General features: G+C 57.0%; 1 protein-coding gene across 3 annotated transcripts in view; it reads left to right on the top strand.

Annotated features, from left to right (window-relative positions):
* DISP3 (dispatched RND transporter family member 3) overlaps window positions 1-14,113 on the top strand; it is a 59,059-nt gene extending 44,946 nt beyond the window's left edge. Inside the window, exons 11-22 of one of the 3 annotated variants that reach the window (XM_055384398.2) lie at window positions 669-782; window positions 1,794-1,930; window positions 3,278-3,462; window positions 6,120-6,250; window positions 6,351-6,523; window positions 7,471-7,597; window positions 8,129-8,274; window positions 10,950-11,109; window positions 11,580-11,693; window positions 12,047-12,213; window positions 12,884-13,162; window positions 13,610-14,113. In XM_055384398.2, coding sequence (XP_055240373.1) covers window positions 669-782; window positions 1,794-1,930; window positions 3,278-3,462; window positions 6,120-6,250; window positions 6,351-6,523; window positions 7,471-7,597; window positions 8,129-8,274; window positions 10,950-11,109; window positions 11,580-11,693; window positions 12,047-12,213; window positions 12,884-13,162; window positions 13,610-13,990 — 2,114 coding nt within the window. In that variant the 3' untranslated portion in view covers window positions 13,991-14,113. Of the gene's footprint in view, window positions 1-668; window positions 783-1,793; window positions 1,931-3,277; window positions 3,463-6,119; window positions 6,251-6,350; window positions 6,524-7,470; window positions 7,598-8,128; window positions 8,275-10,949; window positions 11,110-11,579; window positions 11,694-12,046; window positions 12,214-12,883 lie in introns of all 3 variants that reach the window. The other 2 variants (XM_055384413.2, XM_004024643.5) reach the window with 2 other exon arrangements.
* The last annotated feature ends 3,701 nt before the right edge of the window (window positions 14,114-17,814 follow it).

The raw sequence follows: 17,814 nt of genomic DNA, 5'->3' as shown, positions 1-17,814 counted from the left end.
AGTGCTTCGGCTTTACAAAGGGCAGGCGAGGCCAGAACCCAACGGGGCTGCGAGTCCCTTCCTGGGCAGGTCCTTTCACCTCTGCTTTCCACTCCATCAAGTGGGGTTCATGGGAACAGCCTCAGGATGGCTGTGAGGATTAAAACTTTGAAGGTGTAGTTCTCTCATTTCTAATTTAAAAAACCCAAAGGAAGGGCTAACACACAAAGCTTGAGGCAAAACAGGAATATATGTCTCCCACCATGTCTGCCAGCTGATGACCTTGGGGCACTCTAACAGTCACTCCTGTTAATTGGATGCAGAGGATGTGATGTCCCACCCCCGAGGGAAGTGTGGCATCATCTCCACCCGAGAGAGGCGGCAGAGTGGCACAGAGACAGCAAGTAGGGGGCAGAGTGGCACAGACAGGGCGAGCAGGGAGCGTTTCAGTGTTTTTCTCTAGGCAGGCTGATGGTGCCTTTCTCTGGGCCTAAAATTCCTATAGATTTGGTATTTGATTTTTTAAAAGTTCTTCCTAGTTTCTTTCTGACCCCTGACACCCACCCCCTCCAGTCCCTGGGCCCCAGTTCCTGAGACTGTCTCAGATCCCAGCCTCTTCCCTCTGTCCATCGGGCCCAGGCCGGGATGTCCTGCTGTCCTGCTGTCCTTGACATGGCGCTGGGGGGCAGGTCTGTTCCAGGAGAAGCCCCACAGCCTGCAGAACAACATCCGGACGTCCCTGGAGAAGAAGAGGCGAGGCTCAGGGGTCTCCTGGGCCAGCCGGCCTGAGGCCACCCTGCAGGGTGAGCACTGGGGGTGGAGGGTGGGGAAATCCTCCCTGGTGCTAGGGTTGAGGGCCCTGTAAGGAGAGCAGATAAAATTCCTTCTGGATTCTCCTTCAAGAAGGAGATTGTGTGTTCCTGGTCACTGCAGAGGAGCTGGGGATGGGGGGTGAATTTGGGGCCCTCACCTCCCATCCCGCCAGGACAGTAGGCTCCCGCGACACCCTGGTCTGTGGTGCCCCCAGAGCCTCCCTGTGCACCAAAGCCATCCTGAGTGTCCAGGGGCAGAGGTGGGCATCCTGGGCCCTGAACACTGGCTTTGTCCCTCCTGGAGTCTCCCTCAGAGGTGGGTGCTGGGTCAAGTGTACTGGGGGAATGAATGCCCCATCAGGCAGCTGTGTCTGTCCCTGTCACCCTATGGCACTGTTGCCACCTCTGTCCTACTACTGTCACTCCCAGCACCAGCCCTGTACCAACACTAGCACATTTTCACCAGGATGCCCTCCATCACTGTCACCTCCGCTATCTAGGCCACCCCATCCCAGTGACTACCACCTCCCCCACCATCCCTGCCACCCCATCCCAGTGACTACCACCTCCCCCACCATCCCTGCCACCCCATCCCTGTGCCTACCATCTCCCCCACCATCCCTGCCACCCCATCCCTGTGCCTACCATCTCCCCCATCATCCCTGCCACCCCATGCCTGTGCCCACTATCTCCCCCACCATCTCTGCCACCCCATCCATGTGTCTATCTCCCCCACCATCCCTGCCATCCCATCCCTGTGCCCACTATCTCCCTCACCACCTCCCCCACCATCCCTGCCACCCCATCCTGTGCCCACCACCTCCCCCACTATTATTGCCATGGACCTGGTCCAGTAGAGAGGGGCACAGCCAGCATTTTGAGATGAGCCCAAGGCCAGGACTGAGCTCGTTAGTCGACAGAGCTGAGGGTGGGCTGCTCCAGGGTCAGGAGAAGCCAGTCGAGGTCAAGTCCACCCCTCTTTCATCCCTTATTTGTCCGTAGATTTCCCAGGCACCGTGTACGTCTCTAAAGTGAAGAGTCAAGGCCACCCCGCTGTCTACAGGCTCTCCCTCAATGCCAGCCTGCCTGCTCCTTGGCAGGCTGTGTCGCCTGGGGATGGAGAGGTGCCCTCCTTCCAGGTGAGCCTGGGCTGTCGTGAAGTGAGCCGCCACCACTGGGGGTGGTGGGGGGCTCTCAGGGCGACACTGGTGGGCAGCCCTGGCCACATAGGGAGGGAGAAGCAGCTTTGAGGATGAAGACCCCCCTCCCCTAAACCAGCCATGTCTGTGACAGGGACCTGCCGAGTGGTAGCAGCGTGGGCTTCTGAGTCAGCCAGGCCTGGATTCAAATCCTGGTTCTGCCATTTATTAACTGTGTGTCTTTGGGCAGATTACTTACTCTCTGAGCCTCAGTTTCCTCATCTGTGACATGGGGATGCAACAAGCACCAGCCAGCATTGTTGGAGGGGTGTGAGGTGAGGCCTGTGCCATGCAGAACGCCTGGGTGCAGTCCCTTCTCAGGCAGTGGCGGCCAGGAATCTTGCTGTCCTTGGTAGCTGCTCCAGCGCTGCAGAAAGGAGTCCCCGAGCCCAGACTTGAGTTTTCCCCTTCATGGGAGTCATTTGTGTTTCTTTTCTTTTTCTTTTTTTTGGGGGGTGGGGGGAGGACAGGGGCTTGCTCTGTCATCCAGACTGGAGTGCAGTGGCATGATCATAGCTCACTGCAGCCTCGACCTCCTGGGCTCAAGCGATCCTCTCTCATCAGCCTCCTGAGTAGCTGTGACCACAGGCAGACACCACCACGCCAGCTAATTTTATCTTTTATTTTTTGTAGAGACAGGGTCTCTCTGTGTAGCCCAGGCTCATTTGTGTTTCTTTAACGTGGTACACACCCTCCATGGTGACAGGGACACGCGCCAATTCATTTGTTCAGGATTTATATTTCCATTTGGAAGATGAGGTCTCTGAGGCTTTTCCTGCCTCTAAGCCTCTGCATGTGCAGTTCCCACTGCCTGAAAAACTTTTCCTTCAGCTTCGTGCATGGCTGACTCCTTGGTGCTCGTTCAGGTCTCGACACGCCTGTTGGTCCCCACAGAGCCCTGCCCCGGCGCCTTTCTCGCCTTGCCCTCCTCTCCCTGCCATTTATCCTGTCTTATCTTCCTTATTCTTGGAAGCCATCATCATTGCCAGCTCCAAGAGGTCAGGGACCGTGCCCCTCAGAGCCTGGCACAGTGCCTGGCGTGGGACAGACACTCAGTGAATGATTGTTGAAGGAAGAAACAAGGCTCAGAGAGGGAGGAAGGGATTTGCTCAAGTGCTGAACTCAAACCCAGGCCTCCCAAGCCTCTGCCCAGGGCTCTGTCCCCAACTCCAAGGACTGGGACAGGGTGAACTATGCCGAGGAGGGAGGGGACGGAGCCTGAGGCTGGCCCAGGCCGAGGCAGCCCCCCCGAGTCACGTGTCTTGTCTCTGTCAACCCACTGCTTAGGTGTATAGAGCGCCTTTTGGTAACTTCACCAAGAAGCTGACCGCTTGTATGTCTACAGTAGGGCTGCTCCAGGCGGCGAGCCCCTCCCGCAAGTGGATGCTGACGACCTTGGCCTGTGATGCCAAGCGGGGCTGGAAGTTTGACTTCAGCTTCTACGTGGCCACCAAGGAGCAGCAGCACACCCGGTAACAGAGCCTGGCAGACAAGCTGGTGCCCATCAGCCCGGCTGCTTCTTTGCCCTTTTCTCTCTTTTCTCTCTGTTTTCACATGAGGGATGCCAGCAGGCCCCCTCACTTTTTTTTTTTCTTACTCTGTTGCCCAGGCTGGAGTGCAGTGGCACAATCTTGGCTCACTGTAACCTCTGCCTCCCAGGTTCAAGTGATTCTCCTGCCTCATCCTCCTGAGTAGCTGGGATTACAGGCATGCACCACCACTGGTACCTGCTTAATTTTTGTATTTTTAGTAGAGATGGGGTTTTGCCATGTTGGCCAGGCTGGTCTTAAACTCCTGAGCTCAGGTGATTCACCTGCCTTGGCCTCCCAAAGTGCTGGGATTACAGGCGTGAGCTACTGCACCCAGCCCTGAGGGATGCCAGCAGACTCCTTTAAGAAACTGCTGGCCAGGTGCGGTGGCTCATGCCTGTAATCCCACCTCGGGAGGCCGAGGTGGGCGGATCACGAGGTCAGCCGATAGAGACCATCCTGGCTAACACGGTGAAACTTCTTCTCTACTAAAAATACAAAAAATTAGCCGGGCATGGTGGCACGCACCTGTAGTCCCAGCTGCTCAGGAGGCTGAGGCAGGAGAATCACTTGAACCTAGAGGCAGAGGTTGCAGTGAGCCGAGATCGCGCCTCTGCACTCCAGCCTGGGCAACAGAGCGAGAGTCCGTCTCAAAAAAAAAAAAAAAAAAAAAAAGAGAAAAAGAAACTGCTGTCCATTTCCACCTACCTGCCCAGATGGGTCTCTGCCCAGGGCTGGGGAGTAGAGAACATTGGCAAAGAGACGGGCCCGGGAGCTGCTCCCCACCTTGATAGCTCCTCAGGGGTTGCAGTGGCCACCTGGCTGTCCCTCTGGCATACTAGGCCCCTTTCCATCTCAGGCCCTTTGCATTTACTACTCTCTGTGCCTAGCATGCTTTCCCCAGCTCCTCAAGTGCAAGACAACTTCTCAAGATTCAAGTCCCTGTCCAAAAGTCACCTCTTGGGAGAGGCTGTCCCTCTCCAAGTGCCACATCCAGCCTCTCTCCATACGTCACCCACTGCTCTCCTGGCCCCATTGCCACCTGCCACCATACTGACCTGCAGTGTTACCTGTCTTCCCACAGGAGCACGCAGGCATCCTGTGGTAGCACCTTGGCCGTCTCGTTTGGTGCCGCCTCCCCAGCACCTGTCACGGTGTCTGGCGTAGTAGGTACAAATACGTACTTGCTGAATGAATGAATGAGTACACTCCACACTTCCTTGACAAGGCACTCACCCACACTCTAAATATATCATTAATTCAGAAAATGTTTATTTAATGCCGCCGCCCCTTCCGCTGGAAGGAGAGCGAGGGGAGGGACCCTGTCGTATTCACTTGCCACAGGCCCAGTCCCTGCTAGCGCCCAGTGTGAAGTCGGGTCCCCACTACATGCCGAGTCAGAGGCTGCATTCTGTGCTCTCGGGATCTCCACGCCATCCAGGGGCACCTTTTCTGGGGTTTCATTCCCCATGTTGTAAACACAGCCCTGCATCCATTTATCTGTGGAGGCCATATTAGCCAAAGGTCTCCTCTCTCCGCCGTTCACTGATTTAACAAACTGTGGGCTTCAACTGTGCCGGCACTGTGCTAGGGATATGGTAGTGACAAAGACAGATGTGACTCCTGCCCTTGGGCCGTCTAGCGGGAGACAGGCTGCTAACAAGTAAACAGCGATATCATTACAAACTATGATACGTGCTCTGAAAGAAACAGCCCCACTGTCATTGTGGAGAACAGTGGTACAAGGCCATGCTCGGTGACACACAGGGACTGTGGTCTCTGACAGAACTTGGTGATACACGGGGACTGTGGTCTCCGATGGGGCTCAGTGACACATGGAGACTGGTCTCTGACGGGGCTAGCTTTGGAGTGTCAAACACCCACAGGAGCCTGAACTCTGCATGGGGCTGAGGGCTGCAGCTTGGAGGCCAGGGAATGGCAGGACAGCCACCCACTGGGTCCTTTCCAGCCTGGGACCCTGACTCAGGGGTGGGGGCCCCTCTGCCTGTCCTCCCCTGAGCCCCAGGCTGGGCTCACTCTGCACAGACACATCAGTGGGCCAGGGGTCAGGCAGGCTGCCTGGATGAGCTGGAAACATTCTAGAAAGAACTTTGAGCTGCACTGGGTCTAGTGGTTAGCCAGCTGTTGACACTGGAGCCCTTCCTTCCTATAGAATCCAGAGACTCCCTAACTGTTGGGGTTGAGGCAAGGCTGGGGGCTTCTGAGCGAGGACCACTAGGGTTGGCCCTGGGGTCCCTCCTGAACCCTCGTACCCCCGGGGGACAGTTTGAAAGCTGCTGGTCTTCTCCACCCTTCATGACTCCTATGGGGAGACTGAGACCCAGAGGGGCAGGGCCTTTACTATGACTAGGTTCCCATAGTCAGCCTTGGCAGGGGTGGGGCTAGAACAGCCTCCAGACCCCCAGCCCAGGGCACTTCCCCCAGCCCTCAACCTGAGAACAAATCCCCATGCCGGGGCAGAGCCCGAGTCCAGACCCCATGACACCCCAGCCCCAGTCCCAACCCTGGCCCGCTGGCCTCACCTCCCCTGACTCCTCCTAGCCTTTCCGGCCTCAGCCCAGCCTCCATTCCCTCCACAGGAAGCTGTACTTCGCCCAGTCCCACAAGCCCCCCTTCCACGGGCGCGTGTGCATGGCACCTCCTGGCTGCCTGCTTAGCTCCAGCCCCGATGGGCCTACCAAAGGCTTCTTCTTCGTGCCTAGTGAGAAAGGTACGGCAGGGGCACACAGGTGGGGTCCTCAGGAGCTGAGACCTCAGGGCTCAGGAGCTGGACCCTGCCTTCCCTTACAGCTGTGACTCCCTGTTCGCAGTGCCCAAGGCCCGTCTCTCGGCCACCTTCGGCTTCAACCCCTGCGTGAACACGGGCTGCGGGAAGCCGGCGGTGCGGCCACTGGTGGATACCGGGGCCATGGTCTTCGTGGTCTTCGGCATTATTGGCGTCAACCGCACTCGGCAGGTGGACAACCACGTCATTGGAGACCCGGTACGGGGCATGCGTCGGGCAGATGCCGAGGGCCCCAGCTGCAACAGTCTTGCAAATAAGCACCTGTCCAGGGAACCATGTCCAGCTCCTCACACCCCCTCTTGGCTCCTCAATGGCTCCTCTAACCCAGACAGAACCCCGATGGGCCCCTGGGGGTCCGGTTTTTCTTGAGGACTCAACGGCATTGACCTCTTAGATTCACCCAGGAATCTGGGTTTAGGGCCCAAGCTGGATGCCTGTGAGGGACTGGAATGGAGAGAGGGCAATCCAGGTGGACACCTCCTTGCCCTCCTCCTTGCCCTCCCCCTTCCTCTGAGCTCGGCCGTGGCTTTCTCTCTGAGGCCTCCCTCCCTCACATGCACTCCTGTTCAATGTGGGGCTCTTCAGTTTTTGAAAGCACTGGTTGAGCCGGGACTGTTCTGGGCACGTAGTGGGTGCTAAGGATTCCTAGGAGGAAGGACAGGCGGGTGTCCTTTGCCTTTATTAGTCACAGCCCAGCGGGGTACACGGGAATGGCAGCCATGGAGTAAGTCGGGGGCAAGGTGGAGTCGGAGGAGATCTGTGTGTTCAGTCCACACTGGGTGTCTGCAGGCGCTCAGAGCAGGGGTGGGGGGACCAGGCAGGTTCTGCAGGACAGTGAGGATGTGGCTGTCTGGGAGGGTGGGGAGAAAAGCAAGAAGTCCAGGTGAGAAGGTGGTGAGGGAAGGGGAGGAGGTGAAACAGAGGGTCCTGTGTGGGGTGGGCAGTGATGGGAGCAGAAGATGCTGGCGGGGGCAGGGCAGAGGGTTAGGGTGGAGCAGTGGGTGAGCAGTTGCAGGCTGCCAACATGAGGGTGACAGGTAGCAGGAAGCTGCTGGAGGTTCTGCCCCAGGGTTGGGGGTGAGCACCCAGGACTGAGTCCCCGTCTCACTGAGCGGCCTGGGCCGGCTTGTGTCTCCTTGCGAAAGGGTAGTGTTGTCTACGACAGCAGCTTTGACCTCTTCAAGGAAATTGGGCACCTGTGTCGCCTCTGCAAGGCCATCGCAGCCAACTCCGAGCTGGTGAAGCCGGGTGGGGCCCAGTGCCTGCCTTCAGGTGCGTGGGGTGTTGGGAGCTGGTTCCTCCGAGGGAGGATGGACTGACTGGGGAGGCACAGAGGCCGTGGTCCAAGGTAGACAGCCCGAAGGACAGTGTCTGGCATGTGGGGGTCTTTTGCAGATGTGTATCTGTGCTGAGCATGTCCACACCAGGGTGGGGTGTGTGCCGGCAGTCAAGGGTTTTTGGATGTGAGCAGGCTTGTGTGTGAACAGGACTGGTGCAGAGGTGCATGTGTGTGGGATGGGGGCACATCTGCGGGAGTAGCTTTTCCAAAATTAGGGGGCGGGGCCAGGGGCTGGCCCCACAGCCAATGTGGATGAGGTCACCGCTGAGGTGTCCCTGGGAGGGGCCCACAGGTCATGTTCCACCCCGATGGCAAATGCATGTTGTAGGTTTCCCAATGCCGTTGCCAATGGTTACAAGCACTCTAAGCCTCAGAGGTATGTGAGTGCGTGGGCACAGGTGTGATGCAGGGGGACAGGCTCTTCCAGGGCCACCACCCACTCCCTTTCTTGCCTCTCCCCGCAGGCTACAGCATCTCCTCCTTCCTGCAGATGTTGCACCCTGAGTGCAAGGAGCTGCCCGAGCCCAACCTGCTCCCGGGGCAGCTGTCCCACGGGGCAGTGGGCGTCAGGGAGGGCCGCGTGCAGTGGATCTCCATGGCTTTCGAGTCGGTGAGTCCAGGCAGCCTCGCTGGGTGCCATGCTGCGTACTTGCCCTGGGTGTGCCACCTCTGATCCCAGTCCTCTTCCCAGATCGGGGGGGGAGATGCTGAGGCCCAGAGAGGTGGAGTGACTTGCCTGAGGTCACACAGTTAGTGGGTGTCAGGGTCGAGTGTGAAACCAGGCCGCCTAACTGCAGAGGTCTGCCCTTTCTTCCCCATGGGCGGCCTGCCAGTTCCCTTCCACCCACCTTTCCCCTTCCCTCCCTCTCCACCAACTGGGGGTCCACGGTATTTTTTAGTCTCTGGTCTGTAGGGGCCGGTGGAAGTCCAGGATGCCCCCCTCTGCCACTGTGGGAGGCCAGGTTGGGGCCCCAGACCCTGGCAGCCTTCCTCAGAGTGGCCAGGAGTCCGGCCATCCCCCGTACCTCCCTGCTGCCTGTCACCCCTGGACACTCGTTGGGCTCTGCCCAGGGAGGCATAGGCACATGTGTGCACATACCCACACATGCACACACTCCTGGGCACTGTGGGGACTCTCGGCCCTGGCACGTGGCTCTCCCAAGCTTGGCAAGTCCGTCCCTGCTGCCTCCGTGCAGAGACCTGGGCTCAATCCTTGCTGGGATCCTGGTGTGCTCTGTGTCCCTGAGCAAGTTACTCGTCCCCTCTGGCCTCATCTGTAGAAGAGCCCCTCTGGCAGGTGTGGAGATAAGAACACATGGGAAAGTCTGGGGACTAAGAATCAATGTGACGACTTAACTGGGGAGGTGATTCTCCTCTGGCCCCCCACCCTGACTTCCTTCCCACTATTTATGTGTGTTACTCATTGCACAACCAACGAAACCAGCCACCAACCAGGAGGGCCTCAGAGCCCTCAGCGAGCCCCCAGGCAAATGCAGACACCAGTTCAAAGCCCCAGATGGGTCTTTTTTAGGTTATGTTTTTTTGCTGTGGTAAAATACACATAAGGTAAAATTGACCATCTTAACCAGTTTTTTTGTTTGTTTGCTTGTTTGTTTTGAGTCAGAGTCTCTGTCACCCAGGCTGAAGTGCAGTGGCACGATCTTGGCTCACTGCAACCTCCACCTCCCGGATTCAAGCACTTCTCCCACCTCAGCCTCCCCAGTAGCTGGGACTACAGGTGCACACCATCACACCTAGCTAATTTTTTTTATTTTTATTTTTTGGTAGAGACGGGGTTTCACCATATTGGCCAGACGGGTCTCGAACTCCTGACCTCAGGTGATCCACCCACCTCGGCCTCCCAAAGTGCTGGGATTACAGGCATGAGCCACTGCATCTGGCCTGAACCATTTTTAAGCATACAACTCTGTGGCATTAAGTATGTTCACACTGTTATGCAACCATTACCATCATCTACTTGCAGAACTTTGTCTTTCCAAACTGAAGCTCTGTTACCCTAGTAAACACTAACTCCCCCTCTCCCGCTCCCACAGCCACTGGCACCCACCATTCTACTTTCTCCATGAATTTGACAACTCTGGGGGCCTCATGTGAATGGAATCATATGGTGTTTGTCCTTTGGTGACTGGTTCTTTTTTTTTTTTTTTTTTAATGGAGTTTCACTCTGTCGCCCAGGCTGGAGTGCAGTTGCACAATCTTGGCTCCCTGCAACCTCCGCCTCCTAGGTTCAAGTGATTCTCCTGCCTCAGCCTCCCAAGTAGCTGGGATTACAAGTGTGCGCCACCACACCTGGCTAATTTTTTGTATTTTCAGTAGAGACAGGGTTTCACCATGTTGGCCAGGCTGGTCTCGAACTCCTGATCTCAGGTGATCCGCCTGCCTCAGCCTCCGAAAGTGCGGGCATTATAGGCGTGAGCCACTGCGCCCAGCCGGTGACTGGTTCATTTTACTCAGTGCGAGGTTCACTATGTTGCAGCAAGTGTCAGAACTCACCTCCCTCTGCAGGCTGAAGCCCCAGGCAGTTCCAGGGAGGAGAGAAGTCCCCACTCAGGCTCACCACACGGCAAGGCGCCCGCTTCCAAGCTGACCCCACCAGCACTCAGACACGCACGCACACACGCACACACACACGCAGACCTACTATGAACTGGCTTGTGCTCAGCAAGAGCAGAATTGATGAGCAGATACCTTAAGAATCTTTTAGAGCAGGGCGAGTGCCTATTTCTCTCATTCATCATCCATGAGCACCTCTCGGGGCTGGGCACTGTGGGCCAGCCAGGCTGCTCCTGCCCTTGCAATTCACAGTCCCACCTGCCAGGGCCAGGCAGGTTGCCAGGCAGTGACAAGAGCAGGGGAAGCACTGAGGGTTTGGAGACACTAAGGAGGCCCACCTTGGGGCATCAAGGAAGGCTTCCTGGAGGAGATGGAACCCCAGAAAGCCCTGAAGGATGAGCAGGAACTGGCTGAGCAGGCAGAGGGAACAGCATGCACTCTGTGTGGACAGGAGAGCATGGAGGGGCCCTGGGAGCTGAAGGGGGTTCTGGTGGGCAGGGACTGTGGTTGCATGTGGATCAGTGCTGCTGTCACAACCACATGATGCCTCCAGAAGCTGGTGGGGACTCATTTTGGATTGAATCGTTGTTCACACTCTCCCCAACACACACAGCACTCCATTGGTGGCCGCAGAACAGGCCAGCCATGCCTGGGAAGGGCGGGTGGGCCACAGCCCCTGCCTGTCTCACCAGCTCACGTCTCTCCCCACAGACCACGTACAAGGGCAAATCCTCCTTCCAGACCTACTCGGACTACCTGCGCTGGGAGAGCTTCCTCCAGCAGCAGCTGCAGGCCTTGCCCGAGGGCTCAGTCCTGCGCCGGGGCTTCCAGACCTGCGAGCACTGGAAGCAGATATTCATGGAAATTGTAGGCAAGCGGCAGCCTCGCCCCTCCATCCTGGGTGGGCAGGAGGCAGAGGGACCTGGGGCCGGGAAGGCACAGAGCGGCCTGAGTCACACTCTCCATCCTGGCCAAGAGCCCTGGGGAAACCGGGTGGCACAGTGGCTGGGACATTGATCAGAGGCTGGAGTTTGGGTCCTCTCCTGTCGGGGGCATCTGGCCATGTTCTCTGATCTGGACTTTGGCCACCTAAAAAGTAACAGTCATGACCATGATGGCAGCTGCCAGTTACCAGCCCCTCCTAGGTGCCTAGGCTCCGGGCTGAGGGCCTGACCTGTGTTCTCTTCAACTCCAAACAAGGCCAATAGGGTAGGTCCTGTTATGACCCCATTTTACAGACTGGAAATCGGAGTCTCAGAGAGGTCAAGGGCTCACCCCAGCAGCACAGCTTGCTGCGACCACCCACACAGCAGCGCACTGAGGCCCTGTCCTCCCTTGCAGGGGTGCAGAGCGCCCTGTGCGGCCTGGTGCTATCCCTGCTCATCTGCGTGGCCGCGGTGGCCGTGTTCACCACCCACATCCTGCTCCTGCTGCCCGTGCTCCTCAGCATCTTGGGTACGTGGGCGAGGGGCTGGCGGGCACCCGGCTGGTAGGGACGGGAACAGGCAGTCTCCCCGGTGGCCCCAGGTAGCCTCCAGGCCTCTGAACCCTTCACTGTCACATCTCGGCGGAGGCTCATAGGACTGTCTCTCCTGCATGTCTGTGCTCCTGAGCAGAGCCGGGGTACCCAGGTAGTAGCCGTCAGCTCAGTGATGTGTTGCTGCACCTGTCCCCTCCCTCGGGGGTCCCCTCGATGTGCCTTGTCTCTCCTGTCACCTGAGGGTGGGGGCTGGACTCCAGACCTCCCTGTTCCCCTGAGGCCTCCAGGGCGGGGGATCCGAGCTGCCTCCCCTGCTGTCTCCTTGCAGGCATCGTGTGCCTGGTGGTGACCATCATGTACTGGAGCGGCTGGGAGATGGGGGCTGTGGAAGCCATCTCCCTGTCCATCCTCGTTGGCTCCTCCGTGGATTACTGCGTCCACCTGGTCGAGGGCTACCTGCTGGCCGGAGAGAACCTGCCCCCCCAGCAGGCCGAGGTGCGCACCCTGCCCGCCTTACCCACTTCCCACCACATTGGGTCTTCTCCCACCTGGGTGCAGCTGAGGGACCCTCAAGGGCAGCTGAACATCCCAGCACCAGGACCCCCATGCAGGCTGTGTTCTAGAAACTAAGGTTTCCCAAAGCTGATCCCCAAGCCCCAGGGACTCAAGTTCTAAGGTCCACACCTCCCAGCCTCAGTCTTCCCAAGTGAACAATGAGAGGGTTGGACAGATGCAGGATTCCAAGGGGGCCCTCCTGCTTCACGCTGCCCCAAGTCCATGGCTCATTCTCCTTCCAGCCACGACCCAGAGGCCACAAGTCTGCTCCAGCCCCTGGTGGCTTGGTGAGGACATGTTCACATACTCAGTGCCTCTGGGCCTAGTAACGATTTTTTTCTTTAGTTTGGAATTGCGTTGGTGTGAAAACATTCACAAATGTGTAAAGATCAAATCAGTTACACAGGACCTACTGTGCAGACCCTCGCGTCCTGTTGCCATAGCAACACCTACCTGGTTCCCACCCTCCCAACCCTGGGAGGCCACTTGCAGCTCTCATCCCAGTAACAGAGCAGGAACCTGGCCTGGGGTGGGGGTGCGTGATTCCCCAGGTGCTGGCCAGAGGGATCCCGCAGGCAGGCTGGGCTCCCAGCTCTCCTCTTGCCCCCAGGACGCCCGAACGCAGCGCCAGTGGCGTACGCTGGAGGCCGTGCGGCACGTGGGCGTGGCCATCGTCTCCAGTGCCCTCACCACGGTCATCGCCACAGTGCCCCTCTTCTTCTGCATCATTGCCCCATTTGCCAAGTTCGGCAAGATTGTGGCACTCAACACGGGCGTGTCCATCCTCTACACGCTGACCGTCAGCACCGCCCTGCTGGGCATCATGGCGCCCGGCTCTTTCACTCGGACCCGGACTTCCTTCCTCAAGGCCCTGGGTGCTGTGCTGCTGGTAGGGGCCCTGGGGCTGGGTGCCTGCCTCGTGCTCCTGCGGAGCGGCTATAAGATTCCCCTGCCCGCAGGGGCCTCCCTATAGCCCGGGACGGGCTCTGGACACTTGCACCTTTGGTCCCATGGGTGGGGGACAGGAGCTGCTTCCCAGCTCGGCTTCAGCTAGCTGTGTCCCCAGGCCTGGGCCCAGGACGCCCTGCGGACCAGCGTGGAGGCTGACACCCACACAGATGGTGTGGACCATGCTGCCTTTGCGGAGCTGGGAGTTGGAGACAGCCGCCACCCCACAGGCCGGGCTACTGGCAGCCACACTCGGCTTTTTGTCCAGTGGCAGAAGAGACCAGCCCTCCTCCCATGCCCGGTCACCATGGGGGTCAGGTTATTTTTGTAGGGGGTCTCCCTCTCACACTGCCTCAGTGCTCACAACCTTCCAGTGTGGATGTTACAGGGTGGCCCCCATTCTACCGATGTGAAAACTGAGGCACCAGGACACAGTGGCTGCCCTATCGCTGGATCAGTAGCAGAGCCAGAGCTGCCTCCGAGCTCCATGCCGCCCTCGGGAATCATACAGGAAGCGCACAGTGGATCCAGGGTGGGGGCCTCTCACCCCCTACCCCCGCCCCCCCCAAAACCCTCCCCTTCAGCTTTACGGCGGCCAGTGCTGAATGGCCCTGTGGCCCTCCCTGGGCCTTTTGGTCTTGGCCAGAGAAGACAGAAGGACCCGGCTTGGGCTTCTGCATGTCCTACCCCAGACCCCAGCCTCAAGGGGCCCCTCAAAGGCCCTCTCTGGGGGCTCTGGGGCTCAGCACAGCTTTCCTCATGGATCTAAGCCCCCATCTTTCCCACCTGACTCTGAGTGGATGTTTTGGGGGATGGCCCCTGTGGGGAGGAGCTGCCGTGCCTGCCGCCTGCTCACGGCAGAAGGTTGCTATTAAAATGACATAGGATTGCAGACTGCTGCTGTTAATACGAGCATTTTAAGCACCGCTGTCTCTACTGCTTTTCTCAAGTTGACGTGACCTTGCGTGCTGCCCAGCCTGAACCTGGCGCAAAGGCTGGGGCTGGCGCCAGAGGGAGAGGTGGGTGGGCTGGAGGGTGACCGACCCTCCTGGAACAGGTCACAGGGCACTCTGGGGGAGGTGGGGTTCAAGAGATGCTTCTCTCTTTAAGGGGTCCAACTGGCTCCACAGAGGGGGCATTTTTGAGGATGCCTTTGGTGTGCCAAGTATTGTGCTGGGCACTGAGCTCTTTCCCTGGAGACAGACATTGCCACCAGGCTTCATGAGTGTGGACTCAGATTGAGCTGGAATGAATCCCTGAGGGTGGGAAAGACATCAAAGCGGGTTTCCAGGCCAGCCCTCCTGGCCTTCTGTAAATATTAACTGGGGGCCTGGGGATGCAAGACAGACGTACACCATTGTGTCCTCCACTTAGCAAGTGTTTGTTGAGGGACTGTCACACCTTGGCCCACCATGCATAGTGAAGAAAGACATCAAACAAGCAATGAGTGAGCCTAGCAGGCGGCACTGACTGTGCCAGAGGCTCTCCTCAGAGTTTGTGTCCATGTCCCGGGGCTGCCATGAAAAAGCTCCACGCACTGTGTGACTTCCACAACAGAAGTTTATTCTCACAGTTCCGGAGGCTGGATGTCCAAAAGCAAGGTGTTGGCAGCGTTGCTTCCTCCTGCAGGCTTTCAGGGAGTCCGTCTCCTGCTTTTCTGGCTTCTGCTGGTTGGTAGCAAACCAGCCTTCCTGTTCCTTGTCTCCAAGAGGCGTCACTCTAGCTTCTGCCTCTGTCCTCACGTGACTTCCTTAGTCGGTTTCTCTGTTTAGGTCACCTTCTTTCTAAGAGGGGCACCAGGTATACTGGATTAGGCCCCACCTTAATGACTTCATTTTAACTTGATCATCTACAAAGAGCCTATTTCCAAATCTCGTATTCACAGGTATCCAGGAGTTAGGACTTCAACATCTTTCCAGGGACACAGCAGGGTTCCCATGTGTGAGCTCACTTGTTAACCATAAGGAATAGGTGTTGTCACACCCATTTTGCACACGGGGCAGCCAAGGAACTGAGACTGACTTGCTTGGATCACGCAGCTACTGAATGGTGGAGCCAGGTGCCGAGCCCCACCAGCCTGCCCCCAGGGTGTTTCCTCAGCCATTAAGATTCACAGCCTCTCAATACAGTCTAACAAAGGCTGATGGTGGTTACAGGGTTGTCTGAGGTTGGTGGTCAGATCAAGAGGCCTGTTCTTAGAAAATCTGGAATGATAACCCTTGTGTCTGTACAATGCTTCATACCTGAGCATCTTCCCATCCAACATCTGGAAAACCTGGACCCTTGGAGGCCCAGCCAAGAGCGCGGTGGCTGAGGGGAAGGACCATGGCCCGAAGCACACAGCCCTGAAGGGCCTGATCAGGGCACAGGCTGGGCTCTGACCTGGGACCCACTGGCGGCGGTCCCCAGATGTGCAGGAGGCCACATCTGCAGGGTCAGTCCTCGTCCGAGTGACCACCCATGCAGGGGAAATGGGGCAGGCTGGTGGGAGGAGGCCCAGTAGGAGCAGAGGGGAGGGGAGGGGCTGGCAAATTGACAGGATGCCCCAGAAGGTGCTTAGAAAAAGGATCTACATCTCCAAGTGCTTGTCCTGAGACCTTCCCAAAAGCTTAGTTTTAATATGGAGATAGAATCATTTGCATATCATTTGCATGCAGTTCAAATAATGCCCATTTGGCCAGGCGCAGTGGCTTGAGCCTATAATCCCAGCACTCTGGGAGGCCGAGGCAGGTGGATCACACGAAGTGAAGAGTCCAAAACCAACCTGGTCAACGTGGCAAATCCCCGTCTCTACTAAAAATAACAAAAATTAGCCGGGCATGGTGGTACACATTTGTAATCCCAGCTAGTTGGGAGACTGAGGCACAAGAATCACTTGAACCTGGAAGGTGGAGATTGCAGTGAGCCGAGACTGTCTCAAATAAATAAATAAATAAATAATAATAATAATAATAATAATAATTCCCGTTTGTAAAGAAACCCTCACCTCGCCCATCTCCTTTTGTGGTACAGCTCTTCTTCCTTCCCCTGGCCTATCTTTTCAGCGTGTTGTGGGGGTTTTGGGCAGGCAGATCCAGGGTGGAGGAGCCTGGCCCTATGTCACTGTCATCTCCCCCAGGGTGGCGAGGGCTCCGTGGCACATGTACACCTCTGATGTAACCCTCATGCTCCTGTGAGTGGAGTTCCCATTTCACAGATGAACACTCAGAGGCCCAGAGAGGGGAAAGAGCACACACCCAGCATGCTGCCAGGTAGCTTCCCTCCCTGCTGGCCTCTGGCCAGGGTCACCCCTGGGGATGGCATTCTCAACTTCAGGTCTGCGTCTCATCAAAGCTGACCTGTGTGGCCCTCGTCTGGCCCTGTTTGGTGCCTGATCTGTCCAGCTCTCAGTGGGTGGTAGTTCCTCCAGGAGCGGGGCCACGGCCAGGCTGGGGAAAGGCTGTGAGTGTTTGGGAGTTTCCGAGAACTCTGGCCACACAACCAGTTGCCTACTTACCTCCAAATAGATCCCCCTTCATCTTGTTTGTGAATACTGGTGCCACAGAGTCCCAGAGGCACTAACTCCCACGAAAAGAATCTTGACCTTCCTTTGCCACTGATGCACAGCTCATGGTCTTAATGAGCTTTGCTGAGCGTTAATGAGATGTTCTTTGTTAGCTCAGGCACAGCAGGTAGCCCGAGGTCTATGAGGATGTGCAGACATTTAGCGTGCCAAGGTGGCAGCACATGGCACAGGGGAGGGGCTAAGGGCATGAGGAGAGTGAGAGGAGAGGGACCCCTACCCCCTGCCAAGGTTCCCTGAGTCCCCGCTTCTCTCTCCTTCCCCTTGGAGACCAGGAGGTATCAATGTGTGCTTGTGTGTATGGAGCGCCTGCCTTGCCTGGACAAGAATCTGTGCATTCTCGGGAATCTTTAGAGCACTGGTCAGAGGGAATGCTTTTGCCCTATTTCACTGCTAAGCAACTGAAGCCCAGAGACATGGGCTGTGCCCAGGTCCACCCCACCAGCTGACAAGGGGCCTTGAGGAAGGGCAAGGCTGTGCCGACTCCCATGTCCACCCAAGGAAGCTGGACTTTACCCCGGAGGGAATGGAAATTACAATGAAAGGTTTTTAACAACAGAAGGCCATTTTATGTTTATCCATTTGGTAAGGATCTACAAGGTTGATAGCACGCTGCTGGCCGGGCTAAGGGGACACGGGCTGCCACGAGTTGCTGGTGGGCATGTAACAGATTCCACTGGAGTGGAGGGTAATTTGGCAGTCACTATCAAAATTACAATCTCACAGTTCTTTTGATTGAGCAATCCTGCTTCTGAGAATCTATCCTGCAGCTAAACTTCCTACGCTGGCCAAGTGTAGAAGTTATTCACTAGAGGCTCATCCGGTGCAGCAAAGGGCTGTGAGCCCCCCACATCCATTGGCACAGGGACGATGGAACATTCTGTAGCCGTATTAAGAACAAGGAAGCATTCTATGTAACAACATGAAAAAAAAATTGCCAAGAGATATTACTACAGAAATGTATTATCTAGATGATATTTTGTAAGCAGGGGAGAGATGTGGCTGTCATTTGCTCCTTAGAAAGCTCTGTC

This window comes from Gorilla gorilla, chromosome 1, assembly GCF_029281585.2.
Source record: "Gorilla gorilla gorilla isolate KB3781 chromosome 1, NHGRI_mGorGor1-v2.1_pri, whole genome shotgun sequence".
Lineage (NCBI taxonomy): Eukaryota > Metazoa > Chordata > Mammalia > Primates > Hominidae > Gorilla > Gorilla gorilla.
This window is presented reverse-complemented; position numbering and strand designations above follow the sequence as displayed.